Source organism: Dicentrarchus labrax, unplaced genomic scaffold (assembly GCF_905237075.1).
Source record: "Dicentrarchus labrax unplaced genomic scaffold, dlabrax2021, whole genome shotgun sequence".
Taxonomy (NCBI): domain Eukaryota; kingdom Metazoa; phylum Chordata; class Actinopteri; family Moronidae; genus Dicentrarchus; species Dicentrarchus labrax.
Genome location: NW_026136712.1, coordinates 13,262,552 through 13,278,092, shown reverse-complemented (window position 1 = coordinate 13,278,092; position 15,541 = coordinate 13,262,552). Strand labels below are relative to the sequence as shown.

The 15,541-nt window shown below is 41.2% G+C and overlaps 1 protein-coding gene across 1 annotated transcript; it reads left to right on the top strand.

The window, feature by feature from the left end:
• Positions 1 to 721: 721 nt before the first annotated feature.
• vwa2 (von Willebrand factor A domain containing 2) lies at positions 722 to 15,539 on the top strand. Its single transcript, XM_051418534.1, has 14 exons — positions 722 to 901; positions 3,934 to 3,998; positions 7,429 to 7,503; positions 8,160 to 8,293; positions 8,379 to 8,488; positions 9,945 to 10,142; positions 10,248 to 10,381; positions 10,554 to 10,683; positions 11,447 to 11,502; positions 11,627 to 11,734; positions 11,814 to 12,389; positions 13,051 to 13,602; positions 13,774 to 13,896; positions 14,141 to 15,539. Exons 2-14 carry the CDS (start codon positions 3,944 to 3,946, stop codon positions 14,269 to 14,271), a joined length of 2,382 nt encoding a protein of 793 aa, XP_051274494.1. The 5' UTR covers positions 722 to 901; positions 3,934 to 3,943; the 3' UTR covers positions 14,272 to 15,539.
• The last annotated feature ends 2 nt before the right edge of the window (positions 15,540 to 15,541 follow it).

The window sequence follows — 15,541 nt, the reverse complement described above, 5'->3', positions numbered from 1 at the left end:
TATACATTAAATATAATAAATACAATAGTAAATTAAAATAATAAGGATATGTATGGTAATGCTTTAATATATATGTGACCAAATCAGTTAGATTCCAGTCACAAAAAACTGTACTTCAGACCCATGTATGTTTGCTCAACCTCTGAAAGCAGAACCACTGTACAGTAACCCTTTCTTGCTGGTTGAAGCAAATTGGTCATCAGATAAAAAAAACAAAAACCTGAAGACATCAAGTTACATAAAGTAACTGAAATCCAGCCAACTTATATTAAGGTATGAAGTAACTTAATTACCATTACTAACTATTAAGTGTGAAGTCATAGTAACCTGATGTCTTTTGTTCAGCCACATACATTCACGGTACATCTCACACGAACCCATGCATTAAATCATCAAATCATAGTGAGTCAAACATTACTTATGTATATGATTTGCACCCTTAGTGTTGCCGTATATGTGTGCGTGTAAGGCAAATAGGGGGAGGTGAATGGGCCAACGCATGAATTCAGAATACTTGTATAAAGCATAAGCAAATGGACACGAAAGTGGAAAAGTTGCGTCTGTGTCGCAATATGAAAAATGAATTTTGTGTGTGTGAATGAATTCCCTTTAGAGATAACGAAAACAATTAGACGCGTTTTACAATGCGTCTCGGTCACTCTCCCCCCCGGTCTCCTCACTCGCCCTGTGCGGGGGTGTGAGGAGGACAAATTGGCCCCTACCGGCGCAGGTACATCAGAGGTGGGCATGCCGAGTAGGTGGGGTCGCTGCTCTCCTCCTGTCCGGAGCAGAGCAACCCAGCAGATCAGCTCCAGCGAGGAACCAGCGAGGTGCGAGCAGCCGGAGAGGACCGCTTTCTGCAGGAACAAGTCCAAGGATTGGGAACAGTGAGCAGCGCATGGTGAGCGGACACATTTCCCTTCACATAGTCGCTCATAGAGGAAAAAGCTGTGTATTTATGGCTCTTATTTTTGGGTATCTATTAATGATTTCACCTGATTGTTTGACTTTAAAGCGGCATCTATTAAAACGAGTGCAAACCTTTCAGTTTTGTGCTATTTGAAAATGAAAGCTATATGAATACTGCAGTTAACTAGACCAACAACTTGGCATCTAAAAGCATTTTTGTAGCTCCATCTACCTCTACATCTCTTAGTACTTAAATAGGCTGACACGGATCCATTTGTTTGGCTTCTTGAGTAAACCTCTTGTACTGTTGCATGTCAGGGTCACAACCTCTGTCTCCCCCCCCCATCTTAAAGCTGCTCTGACCCTTGACACCTTTAAGAGTGACCAGATGTTGGAAGATAAATGGCTAGAAGTTGAGCTTTAAGGAAAATAAACTCGTTTAAATAAACATTTGTGGTATTTTAATCTTTAAATGGTTGCTCAGGTTTATATTCTGTAAGAGCATTTGTCTTTTAACTTTTTTTTAATGATTCTTTAATATTTTAATTTTAATTTTTTAATAATTACCCAGTGGATGCTGGGGCTTTACACCCTCTGCGTGTGGTTACCAGCTTGCTCAACACACTCTCATGCTTTCTTGCATACCAAGACATTTTGAATTATAGTCAGTGGTTGGTTTTTAATCAGACAGTTGTCACATTGTGGAGAAAAAAAAGTTTCCACATTTGTTCTTCAGTTGTTTTTAAAAGTGGCTATTTCAGGTGACTCACCCTGAAATAATTTAAACCATTGTGGATGTTTACCAAAAGAGACACACCTCCAAGTACAGGTTAGGAGGATTTTTCTATGAAGTTGGTCCAAAAACTAGCACTCCTTTCTAATTATAGACCACAGAGTGGTGGAGGCACTTTCCAAGCCTGCCAACCAATACAAAACAGACACACATCTACGGCTTAAATCTTCTTTTTAAAGGTGGTTACTTTTTCAGGAAAGCCCCCCAGTTTGCAAGTTTAGTGTTGAATGTTATCCCTGTAGTTATGCACTGACAGCTAATCATCCCAGAAGCAAGATAGCAACATATAGGACTTTGTTTGCTCAGTTATTTTAGTTTTTAGGCGAGGACCAAAGCCAGACAGAGCAGAAAGTTGTTCACTGACAGGCAGAAAGTGAGGAAAGCCAAAAGATGAGGGGTGGAAGGAGCCAGAAGAATGCTTGTGAAGATGGAGCCAATTTTTGAGACAGGTGTGTTTGTGTGTGTGTATGCAATGTGTGTTTTAAATCTAGGCATGCATGACTGCTTCCTCCTACACTCATATGTGTGTGTGTCTGTGTGTGCAGTGCAGCTCCCTCCCCAACCCATCGCAGTAATGAAATCTCTTGTCCTCACGACGTACCGGCGAGTGCACAAATAGAGCATCAATGGCCCTCGGTGATGTTTATCAGTCGCGCGGCTTCTCAGTCGCTGCATGTCAGCACTGCAGATCTGTATCGCAGACACACAGGCTCCTCTTAAAGAGAGACTGCGTCCTGCACACAATTCTATCTCTGTCTCAGGAATACACACACAGCTTTACCTGTGGAGGAGGCTTTCTCTGGCACATCGGTCCTCTTTAGCCCACCCCAACACACACACACACACACACACACACACACACACACACACACACACACACACACACACAGGATATTATGGCCAACTTTATCAGCAGCCAGAGTTAATCAAAACCTTATCTGCAGCCGCTCAACTTGAACAGAATAAGGCAGGTGGGGTTGTTAATCCTTGATTTAGATGTCAGATTATTGGTATGGTTGACATTAACTTGTGTTATTCACTCAATTAACAGTTAATCAGGTACACCTGTGTAATTTAATTGACTTTAATGTAACAGCATTTTAGTTTTAGTATTTTTTGTTGTCACTGGCAGTTTTAATAGAGGTAGGATTAGATTGTAGAGGTAAGTAAACTGGTAACTTGTAACAGTTGTTGTAACTTGTAACTTGTAATTAATGATTTTAACAATTTCTTTTTCTATTTAAATTCTGTGATTATTCACTATATTCCCATCTGACAAGGTGTAAGAAGTTTTGTTTTGCGTCCTACAAACTTATTGTAGGTGCACCCAGCTGGAGGACCACCGACATGTTTCTTTAACCAACTTTAGAATATTAATGGCAAGATAAGGTATTAAGTCTATTTTTTAAATAATGTATGAATGCACTTGTGTGAGTCAGAGTGGATCTTGAAAGGTGTGTGTGTGTGTGTGGGGGGGGGGTTGTCCTCAGAGTGACATCTTATTAATTTTCCCACATGCCCTTGTAATTGAAGTTTTAAGTGGCAACCCACCTCCCAGGTGTACGCAGTGATAATCACACTGTTGACACATCACACTTTCACATCCATTCCTGTTAAAAACAAGCTCTCTTATGGGCTTCCTGACCACACACACATCAAAAGCAGATGAAATCTTTATTTATTTATTCATTTAATTATTCTGATTCTTACCAGACCTCAGATATAGCAAAGGTGCAGTTTTATTAACGGCAACTTCCTGGTGTTCCTCCATGGTAGCTGTCAGTCATCAAGTATCTCTTCATTCAGTTCTCTATGACAGGTCAGGACTCGACCTGCACTAAGCTGTGAAACCATGGTAATGGAGGTTTATTACTTTTCCACATAACCTGGTGAAAAAGTAAATATAAATGCAGTAAATCATCCTTCATTAACTCTCTGGTAAGTCGGCAGTTAACACCTCCGGAGTTGTGAACCACATTTGTGTCATTCCATTAAATTTGTCTTCCAGTAGAAATAATACAAAAACAAGCCTCAAAACTCACACTTATGACCACACTAACATCCACAACCTCTGATAAGGGGTTACAAGCAATATATTTCTTCATTTCGAGGGGTCATGAGGTTGGGAAACCACTGCAGTAGCCCACAATCTCTCCCAGCTTTCCCTCTGCTCTTTGGAGTATTTTGTTCCTTCTTTTTTCTAAGTGTCTGCCTTTTGTTTATCATTCCAGGTGTCCCGACATGCACCTTCATATCCACCCCTCCCTCCTCGTAACGCTGCTGCTGCTTCTTCCAGGTCGGTTGACTGATTTTATTACTGTTTTGCATTCGCTTTCAGTTGAGGAGTGCTCTCTGTACCTCTCTGGTATTCAGAGCTTTTTTGGATCAAGGACTCCTGTATTTAATGTTTTAAATGTTTCATGTTTGCTCATTTAAAAAACATTTGGAGCATGCAGCAAATATTAAAAAACGTGACATTGCACAGCCCTTCACTAATTTTAATTTGGCTTATTGGCTGTTTAAGCCTGGGTGAATACTGTACACCCCTATTTTAACATTCAGGTTTTTCCTGTTGAGAGTTAGATAAGAAGGTTCACCACTCTCATGTCTGTACAGTAATTATATAAAACCACAGTGTGTAGCCTGTTAGCTTAGCATAGCATAAGGACTGCAAACAGAGGGCACTACTTTGTGTTACAACCTGAGATTATTAATTTTTTTTTTTTTACGAGATATTTTACTGCCTAAACCTGTCAAGTCTCCAGTGCTGAAGAATTCCCATTATCTTCTCATCAAAGTGATTTCCTGCCTCCTGTGCTTAAAATACAGTTCTTTTCCAGGAAAATCTCATTTTGCGTCGCTTTTACAGCGTATTGCCAGTCGTTCCGTCGGACCTGGGAATATTCCTATTGGTATTTGCCTGAGGGAAGAGGCGGGAGTCGTGGAGCAATATAATCTTTGACTTGTTTTCAAAAATGACAGCTTTAGCACCATCTGAAGTATTTATTAGTGGCCCTTTTAAGACTTTGAACTTGAGCAAACCAGACTGTTTCACCTTGTCAAGACGCCCCCCTCCCCCTTTTCCTCCTGTGCTGACAACACAGATAACATGTTGCAGTGCTCCACTGGCCAGATATCCTTGTAATCCTGCCTGTCAAATTAAATTCCCCAGATATAGGTTTAAGCTGATCCTACTTTTAATCTCCAATTTCAACAGGATATTCCTTATATCCCCCAGACCATGGTGGGATTAATTAGACATGGACTCGTAGATTTTCATTCACAGACATTAAAGATACACTTTGCTCGAGGCACTCGGCTGAACAGACAGACTTTTTGTTCAGAGCTGTGGGGCCCCACAGACCATGAGAAAGCAGCTTGCCAAGACCCGAAACTTTCACTGTCAGGAGGACGTTGGGGCTGAACTGCTGGAGTAGGGGCAGATAAAAGGGGGGTCAGGATTGTAAAAAGGTGGGAACTGCGGCCTCTCGGTTGCAGGTGGTACTTTTTCTTTCTTGTTTCCTGACCTCTTGCAGTTTGCTCCTTTCTTCCACTTGGATTTCTTGGACATTTACAGACGGATGTAAAGTCAGTGGCTGTATTTTCTCTATAATAAAATGTCTTTTGGTACAAATTACATCAACTTCAACTAAGATATTTAGTTTTAGTCAAATTTTAACAATTAATCATTGAATCGGTTTTACTACTTAAATATTAAATTAAATATTTTCAGTGTGGAAGCTCCTTGCTCCCTAAACCTTATTTGTCTGGGAGCTATGAATATGTATGTGGAACGGTGCATACTGTGTGGGGAGTGGGCCCTCAGGTTGGCTGGTGGCCCAGAAATCACCCAGATTAATTACCTCCAGTAATTACCAACAAACCCCAACAAAGAAGTTAGTCTTCAACCTCAATGCCAGGAGAGCAAGACCATGTTTGCTTCTTCCATTATATAGATCATTTTTTGGGACCTTTTTTGTCTCATTATCTTTTTATGAGGATTAATATACTAATTAATCTAAAGAATGTATTGTTGCTCTAATGCAGCTTTCCTACATGCATGTGGCAATTCGCTGCCATGATGAAAACAAAGGAGCAAGTCGGCTGTGTTCTTTTTTTGAAAGAAAGATAAAGAACATGTGTCACTGCCGTGTCACCCCGACTGCAGCCATGCTAAGCAGAGGACTGTCTCTCTGTTAATCAACGTCTCTGAACCAAGCCAGCTGAACATGTCTCCTCTCCTGATAGTCCACCACGTGTCACATCATCTTCATGATCATGGTAGATCACAGACATGGGAGAAAGATCTCAGTGCATCTCAGTGCATTGCTAATGAGAGCTAAATCAAAGCTATAAACAGTTAGATGATTGATCAGTGGGTTGGTCAATTAATTGCAATTGTGTAAAATGATTTCCTCCAAAATGTGAGGATTTAGACCACATTGTGACATTTTATAATATTCTTTAGTGAATATATATATTGTCTGGACTGTTGGTCAAACGAGGCATTTGAAGCCATGTGACCTCTTCCTCTTTGAACCATTTTCTGACATTTTTAGACTAAAAACATCAATTCTAATAATAATAATGATAATCTTATGTCATATATATAATCCTAGCTAATTTCAATTTTAAGTAAAAAAAAAAAAGTTTTATGTTGTACAATAAAAAACTTTATTCATTAAACCACTAGTCTCCAAAAGCATTCTATTAAAAGTAGTTTCTATTAAATAGCAGCATTTTATTTTTATTTTTTTTATTAATCTTGTCTTGTATGTAATCATGTCATTACTTTTATTTTTGTTACTGATAAAATCTGTTACATTTCCCTTTTTTATGATATATATATATAAAATCGCCATGTTTCTCCCCATCCATCACTGCACACCTTCAGTGACAGATGAGCAGAGGAGGAGGATAAAGTCAATGTATTTGCACTAAATTCTGGGTTGCAGACATGTACTTATTACTGTTGAACTTTTGCACAGAGACCCTCTCTTTGATGTTTCGTTGTTTCGCTCTTTTGCCACTTGAAGAAGTCACTACAGGACACATCATCTATTTGAGCTAATTAGCCGGCACTAAATCAACCTGAGGCTGACAGCCTGAAGCGTTACAGTAAAGTTGGCGGGAACAAACTGACAATTTCCTCCTGTATTCCGAGTAAAGGGAGGGACTGTTTCCCAGGGAGTGGACTCCACTCCGTCTCTGTGCTGGACAAATGCCCCTGTGACTCATCGGGGTTACCAGGGACAACAAGGCATGTTCAAATGGCTTTCTGAACAGGAAATCACATGTCCCTCACTCCTCTCTGGACTGTACGTGTGCCTGAATAGAGCAACGTCCTTTCAGTGAATGGAGCGAAAGAATGGTTTTCTTTCCCTTGTCCACTCACATTAGCTTTGAATACTTAATTATCCCTCGCGGGAGGGGTCAAGTGGGAGTCAGTGAATTGTAATGGCTTCAGGGACAGAGTCCTGTTCATTATTTTATTTTACTTTTATTAAGGCTCTAATGGTGGTTTCTGAAGTAGACACAGTTGAGGTTTATAGAATGGTGACTTTCTTTTTCTTGCTTTTTTTTTTTTTTTTTACTATTTTCAGAATTTACAAGAAGCTTTGTTGGCCTAACTAGTCTATCTAAGTGTCTTATGTTGGTGCCATGCATGTGTCTTAACACATACATGTGTATATTTGATTGACCTCTATGTTGTTTGTCCCTCCTAGTCCAGCAGGGCAGCTCAGTGCAGGAGATCCAAACCAGCCATGAGAACATCGTAAAGATCAACTCAGCAGGAGAAAGTGAGTAGTGTCAGGTTTTAATGGCAGTGCTACACACCTGCATGTAACTGGACATTAGCGGTCAGCCGAGAGCCAGACAGTTGGTAAATGTGCCAGTGGAGCTCGGTCGGAAACTGCGGATGCTGATCAGCTAATGCAAGCAGGATGAGGCTGACAGGATGTGCAGGAGGTGGTGGGTGGTCTTACTAGGCTGGTGTTTGTGTCACAGAAAAAAGTGCTTGCAGGTGACTTTTCCGTAAGCAGACAGACGAGTGAGTGACAGACAGACAGACGGCGCACTATCCCCGTCTCTAATGGCTCTCTTCGCGATCAGCTTTTCACATGTACAAACATGATTGGGCGAGAGTTTTTGCTTGGTAATGGTTTTGTGGGTGTGCTCCTGGGGAGAAAAGAAAATTGAGCTCTGGCATGCTAAGCTGTTTTTCTTTTATCATGTCTAGGTATTATTTTCATCTGCAACAGCTCATTTGATCACTAACCAGGATAATCCCATAATGCCCGTAAAGAATAATAGAACAGTAGCTCTTTGCTAGAAATGCAAGGAAGACAATGAATGAGTTTAGACCTATGTCTTTATGTATATATCTAGTGTGTTTAACTCTGTGTGTGTGCGTGTGTGTGTGTGTGTGTGTGTGTGTGTGTGTTTTCATGGGAAGTGATGCAGTGCTCAGCAGCCATGGATATCCTCTTCCTCATGGATGGTTCTTACAGCATGGGGAAGGGCAGCTTTGAGAGGTCCAAACACTACGCAATCAAACTCTGTCAAGCGTTAGACGTCGGCCCAGACAAGGTTTGTTTTTTTCTTTCTGTCTCTTCTCCGTCTCTACTTTTTCTCTCCTGTCAACCGTTATTCTCGTAACTCCACCTTCGTCCAGGTCCGAGTCGGCTTGATTCAGTTTGGTTCCGTTCCTCGGCTGGAGTTCGCCCTGGACTCTCACACTACCAAACAAGACCTGAAGAAGCACATGAAGAAGGTTTCTTACAGGTGTGTTTCTTCTCTTCTTCTCTTGGAGTGGGTGATTGGATGGAAGTTTTTATGCTGCTGAAGAAATATGACTGAAACAATGATATACAAGGTATAAATAAAAGATGATATTCAAGCACATATGTAGTTCATAAAGGCAAATAAAATGTTTAAAGTTGTTAACTGTCAGTACGTTACCAGGAACATCTGCTATAGAGATGTCTTTTAGGAACTATCCATGGACAAAATTACTGGGACAAAAAATCACAGCAATTTCCATATTGATGTATTACGCACATTCAGAGGTAATACAAATGCTCCCTGGAAGGGAAAACAAATTAATTTCAGATTAGAGGAGTACACCACCACAGGTGGTCACTGGATATTGGATAAGTTCATAAGCCAAGAGAGAGGAAAGTATTTTGGTGTGTGTGTGTGGTGGTCAAAGTCTGGAAGTAACATGTTGGCATGCCATCTGGTTTGAAATAGCTACCCATATTTTGAACTTATTAGCTGTCACATCGCCTAAAATCAAACTAGTAGCTTAGCGTAGTGTAGCCTAATGCGGTAGGTGTAGGCATGTGTCGTTTGCTTTCAATCTGCACCTCTTCTTCTGACCAATCATATGACAAATAATATGAATAAAACAAATACATATACCTAACAGGACTGCAAAAGATATCTCAAACAGTTTAACATAAAAACTGTGCAAGAGACAGAATTTGGTAGACTTAAAAATAACCACAATAATAATAAATAATCAATCGTGTAATGATAATTACTCTTACTTAAGATGAGTGTTTATCCGTCATTGTTGTTTAAGTTTACCTACTGCCCTTAAGACAAGTATTTATGAATACCTAACTTGTCTAAAATATGAGTACAGTGTCTTATTTAAGAAGTATTGTAGAACTTAAAAGAGAAAGTCTTCATGCTGAGACTGTAATGTATTCAGTTGTTGATATACATCTCTGCAAGGGGGGTAAGAGCTTAAAATCATGCCTGAAGGTTTTGATGATGTGTGATTATTGCTTGTAGTTTCTGTGCTCTAAGCAGACAGAGCATCGTTTTCACGATAGAAAGAAAGTGGGAAAGATAATACAGTGGCTCACATCACTACCTTCATGCCACTGCTTTTGTTTCAGCAGTCCTTTCTCCTAACAATCATGAGTCACATGGAATCTGTTTCTCCTATCTCTTTATTTCTGACTGAAAGAGACCAAAAAATAGTGTAAAGTTTAAAAGGGTTTGTTGCACCCTAAGGTGAGGAAACTTAGCCAGCCACAGTTCCACATACATTTTCAGCCCAAGAACTAAAATATGAATCCAACCAAAGTTGATCTGTGGTTTATTTTGGCAGTGATATGTAGCAGATTATTGGCCCTGCTGGCTTCTGTAGTACAGCACATAATTCTCTAATTGTTCTGTCTCAGTTTTGCTTTAACAATAACATTTAAATAACCCTCTGAACTCCCAGGGGAGGCAGCACCCAGACAGGCCTGGCTCTAAAGTACGTGCTGAGGAAGGGTTTCGAAGGCGGTCGCAACTCCTCCGCTGCGGCCCGGATCGCCATCCTCTTATCAGACGGGAGGTCTCAGGGCAACGCGGTGCAGGCGGCTGCACAGCTCAAAGAGACGGGCGTGGTCTTGTTTGCAGTGGGCCTTCGCTACCCCAGGTATGTTTGATGGTTGGTAAAATAAAGATCACTGCCAATAATAATACGTGACATCTTTTTCTTTGCAGCGGTGTCTCTAAAAAAAAAAAAGTCTTTGTCTTCCAGGTGGGAGGAGCTACATGCTTTGGCCAGTGCGCCGATGGAGAGTCACGTCTTCTTCGCCGAACATTTCCACGACGCCGTCAATGGCCTGTACACCACGCTGACAGCCTTCTCCGTCTGCAATGCCACACCTACAGGTGGGAGTCAGCGCTTTTACCACTAGAGGCGATTAGGACTGCCACACATGCTTTATTATTCACTTGTATCCACATATATTCCTTCTCTTGTGTTGCTCTCTGCTTCCAATTCCACCTAAACTTCCTTCATATCACACCCGTCCCTACTCAATCCTCCTGTCCTGTTCCCCAGGCTGTCAGGTGGAGTTGTTTCCCTGCGAGAGGAAGACACTGGAGACCGTGAAAGAGCTGCAGGGGAATTTCATGTGTTGGAAAGGCTCCAAGGGGTATTCCCCATACACGTCTCTCTGTCCATACTACAGGCAAGTGTACACAAATTTATGAATAATTGTAATCTTCCTCACCTTGAAGTAAAAAATCCTTATGATGAATTTCTGAAGTTTTACAAGAGAAAACCCATCCCCTATATTCACTAAAACCAGACACAATTTTAATTTCACATTCCTTCATATTTCTATATAATCATACAACACATTTTCATAAATCAGCAATTATTTTTTTTATTTATTTTTTTATTGAAGAGGCCACGGAAACAGGTTTATGATAAAGAAGGAGGATGTTGTCAGACTGGGGAGGGAAAATATTCAACTCTCGTCTTTCATTGCTCAAAGAGCAACTCGACTGGACAACTCCCATCTGTTAATGCGCTGCGTCAGTGTGAGGGTGTTAATGAAAACAAGCAAGTGTAATACTGCCAAACCCTCCCAGGGCAAATTAAAATGGCCTTTGACGAAATTAATTTCACAGCACATTGCAACGTTACCACAGTGAAAAAGCCAAAGGCAGTTGGAGATTGCCAACTTTTCATTGTATCTCCCAAAGTGTTGGTTCTCATGAATACACTAAACACTACATTTACACTCATTTACACTCATTTTTAGGCACAACACAAACTACCACAGCTTTTTTTACAATATTTTAAAATGAATTAATATAATCCCATATAATATCTTTGTAAACAAAGATCAAAAAATGCCAAATATCTAACATAGCACCTTTTTTTAATTAATTTAAAAGCTGACAAAACAAGTGAATTTTGTGTTAATCCAAATGTGTGTTTTGCAGGTACAACAAGGTGTACAAGAGACACCAGACAGTCTGCCATCGGACTATCTGTCCAGGTAACAACACTGTTTTTCCTCTTTCTTTCTCCACTTTAGATGATATATATTTGTGAAGGTGCTTGTTCATATACATTTATGCAGCCTACTTCCTGTCACTCTCTCTCCCCCCACTGTATTCTAGATCCTTGTGACTCTCAGCCCTGTCTGAATGGTGGAACATGTGTATCAGAAGGTCCAGAGGGTTACCGCTGTGTATGTCCACCTGGCTATGGAGGAGACCCACACTGTGGTCCGTACACTGTCTTTACACTTACTGAGACGTTGGCAGACTGTAGAACAAACTAACTTGACCCTCCATCCCTCCTCAGCTCCGGCGTTATCACTGGACTGCTCTGTGGACTTGCTGTTCCTGGTGGAGGGTTCTGCCACGCTCACCTTGGAAGGCTTCCTCCGCCTCAAGTCCTTCTTAAAGCGCTTCCTGCAGACTGTGGTCGGGTCCAACAGCCCCAGTAAAGTTGGCCTGGCGGTGTACGGTGGAGAGACCAGAGTCGAGGCCCAGGTGGGCAAGTTCAAAGGGAACCTGAAGGGTCTGCTTAAGGCCGTGGAGGCACTTCAGCCGATCGGCGGCGAAACCCAGACGGGCCAGGCACTCCGTTACGTCACGCGCCACGGCTTTGTGAGCGCGCCGGTGTTTGCCGACGTCACGGACGATCTGCCCCGCGTGGTGGTGCTGCTTACCGCCACGCCTTCATCTGACGAGGTGGTGGAGCCCTCTAAATACGCACGGGACAGGGAGATCTTCCTGATAGCAGTGGGTCCAGACAGATTAAAGGGACAGCTGAATAATATCACAGGAAATCCCCAGAGGACTATTACCTACACATCACAGTTCAGTGCCAAGATCCCTGAACTCAAGGCTAAGATCTGCAGTGTGGATACGCAAGGTACTGACTCAACAACAGAGCACTTTTACTTAAAGAGGGGCTGTGGAGTTTTCTTGTTTCTTGTTTTTACATCCATGGTTAATACAAAGTAGTCCTCTTTCCCACAGCCCTTGCTTACACATTGCTACATATCACATTACCGCCACTTTTAGGTCAGTGGAAGAGTGTGAAACCATTGGCAGGAAAGTGTATCGCATCATTTAGCACGTGATGTAAGACAGACAAAATGGGGCTCCACTCATAAAAATACTGCTCAAAAGCCACAATAAGGGTACAACTGCACTGGGTACCTTTAACATAGCGCATTATGCAGAATACTCCGCCCAGATTGTATATTTTCCCCATTTGTAAATGATCGTTTCAAACGTGAATAACAATGTTATTTTATTGTCATTAATTGTGAGGGGGAGAAATGCACATCCAAGAAATGCACAAAATATGTTAAAAAAAAAATTCAAAATCAATTTTAAATCCATGGATCAGCATTAACTTAGGAACCTTATTAAGATGTAAAAGATAATATTTCACCTTTTTAAATTATTCCTTTTCTGTCTGACATGTAGATTAATAAACCCTCTGGATTTAAAGGAAAAAATGTTTTATTTTCAAATAATATTCTGTATATATTTTTACACCAAAATTCTTTTCGTTTCTTTTTCAGGTTGTCTGGGCCAAGCAGTGGACCTGGTGTTTGCTCTGGACGCCTCGGGCAGCGTCAGCCCAGACAACTTTGCAACCATGCGCGACTTTGTGCGCGGCCTCAGCGTCCAATTCGACATCAACCGCGATGTGGCTCAGATGGCACTCGTGGCCTACGGTCGGAGAGCCACCACCGTCTTCAACCTGGACACCCACGACACCGGCTCTGCCATCCTCAAGGCTGTAGGCGACGCCAACTACATGGGTGGAGTGGCCTCAACGGGCACAGCTTTGCTTCACGTCCACTCTGACATCCTGACAGTGGCCAAAGGCGCGCGGCCCGGAGTCAACAAGGCAGTGGTGGTGGTGACGGATGGTTCGGGTGGGGATGACGCTGCCGTTCCAGCTCAGAAGTTAAGAGACAATGGAGTTTCCCTGTTTGTGATCGGTATCGGAGATATACAGAAAGAGAGGCTGCTGCAGATCGCTGGTTCGGAGGAGCACATGATCTCTGTTCTGTCTTACGAGGATCTCAAGTACTTTGAAGATGTTCTGGTGCAGATGCTGTGTTCAGGTGAGAATGTGATCTGCAATCTATTGTTTGTGATTTTAATTTCTGTATTTTCTTCCACTTAAAAACACTTTCCGGATTAAAAAAGATTAAAAAAACACTCTGTACAAAATATGAGTTTGTGAACTTTATGTTACATTAACCGGTTGTTTTATGTACATTTCTTTTTATTAGAGGCTAAAATGCCAGTCAACTTGTGCAAGCCCAACCCATGTATGAATGATGGGGTCTGCATCCTTTCCGGAGGGAGCTTCCGTTGTCAGTGCCAGGGCTATGAAGGACCACACTGTGAAACAAGTCAGTGGCATTAAGTCTTCTTTCTTTATTTCCTTACCTCATTCCTTTGTTTCCACCTTTCCACCTTCCTTTTTGTGTTTATCAGTCAAAGCTTTTAATAAATTTGATAAGAAAATGGCTGTGATGCTGTGGGATACTTTGGATGTATTTTGGATGTATTTACTTTCTATCACAGTTCCCTGTAGCAACCGCTGTGTTATTTGCATATGCAGAAGTCATGACTTTCTCTGTGGTTTGTCCGTAGGGAGCAGCAGGCCTTCATCCAGGGGAGATCTTCCGAGGCCTGCTGGTCTCAGGAAGAAGAGCAGGCAGAAGAAGAGCCACCAGGAGCTCCTGCATCACTACAAACTGCACCGCAGGAGACATGCTGCCTGATAACACCATACGCACATAAAACACACAGAAACAAGTCACTTACGGACACTTAAAAACCAAGGATTTTTGCGGGTACACAGTGGAGTAAAGGGAAAACTAATGTAACAGTTTCAATATTTAAACTTGCACTCAACAAGTGCCTTCAAACTGTATGTATTTCTACTGTGTTTATTTGTTTGTTTTTGTTGAATGGCTCTATTCAAATATGTAAACTTTTCTATTATATTATTATATTATAGTGTATATCTGTGTCATGATTTTGTGTGTCTAATCACAACAACCTTCTTTTCTTTAAATTAAGACAAAAACATCAAATTTGTGCCAAAACCATGCTCTATGCCAACTGCTCTATTTTACACCGCTCAGCCATAAGATTATGACCACCTGGGCACCCTGGTGGGTACCACTTTTCCTTCCTTGGACCACTTCTGATAGGTACTGACCACTGCAGACCGGGAACACCCCACATGCTCTGACCCAGTCGTCTAGCCATCACAACTTGGCCCTTGTCAAAGTTGCTCAAATCCTCACACTGCCCATTTTTCCTGCTTCTAACACATCAACTTTGAGGGAAAAAAAGGTCCCTTACTGCCTAATATATCCCACCCACTGACAGGTAGCCATGATAACCAGATAATCAGTGTTATTCACTTCACATGTCAGTGCTCATAATGTTATGGCTGATAGGTGTATATCTAAATATATTGTGACATTCATTTTTACATTAGATGCTTCCTAAATTTACTCAATTGAGTATTTTTAGATGTTAAAAAGATTATTCTTTGTTCTCTCTAATGATCGAGATGTATAAATAGAATGTATATATGTATTTCATTATAAATTATGGTAGTGCTATATAACTGCCTGGTTTCTGTGCTTTAACTTACACTATACTTTACTAATATCACTTTTGGGGAAAAGAGAGTCTATATTTAAAGAGTGCAATTATTGTACCTGTACAACAGCTAACAAGCTCTAAAATGTATGAAATGGCAAGTCATTTAAATCAATAGCCAAAAGTAACATTTAAACATTCAAAAAGGTTTGCCAGACCAACATCCTTTTATCGAATGACTCCCCTTCATGAATGCTTTATTACTTCATTAGAGAGAAGTGACTGAGTTGACTCTAATTACCCGGTTAAATTTTAATGCTGCAGGCTTCCAGTGTCCTTTGCATTGTTTCTACAGTGAACCTTCAGTTTATTTTCAACAGACAAGCTGGACTGACTAAAGGGAAAACATTTTCATAAACCAATGTCAAGCCACTA

Excerpts from the sequence above, each read along its gene's own strand:
- vwa2 (XM_051418534.1), top strand. The coding sequence starts at position 3,944 with ATGCACCTTCATATCCACCCCTCCCTCCTCGTAACGCTGCTGCTGCTT. Across the intron at positions 8,489-9,944 it reads ATGAAGAAGGTTTCTTACAG|GGGAGGCAGCACCCAGACAG; the intron begins GTGTGTTTCTTC and ends CTGAACTCCCAG. Across the intron at positions 10,382-10,553 it reads CTGCAATGCCACACCTACAG|GCTGTCAGGTGGAGTTGTTT; the intron begins GTGGGAGTCAGC and ends CCTGTTCCCCAG.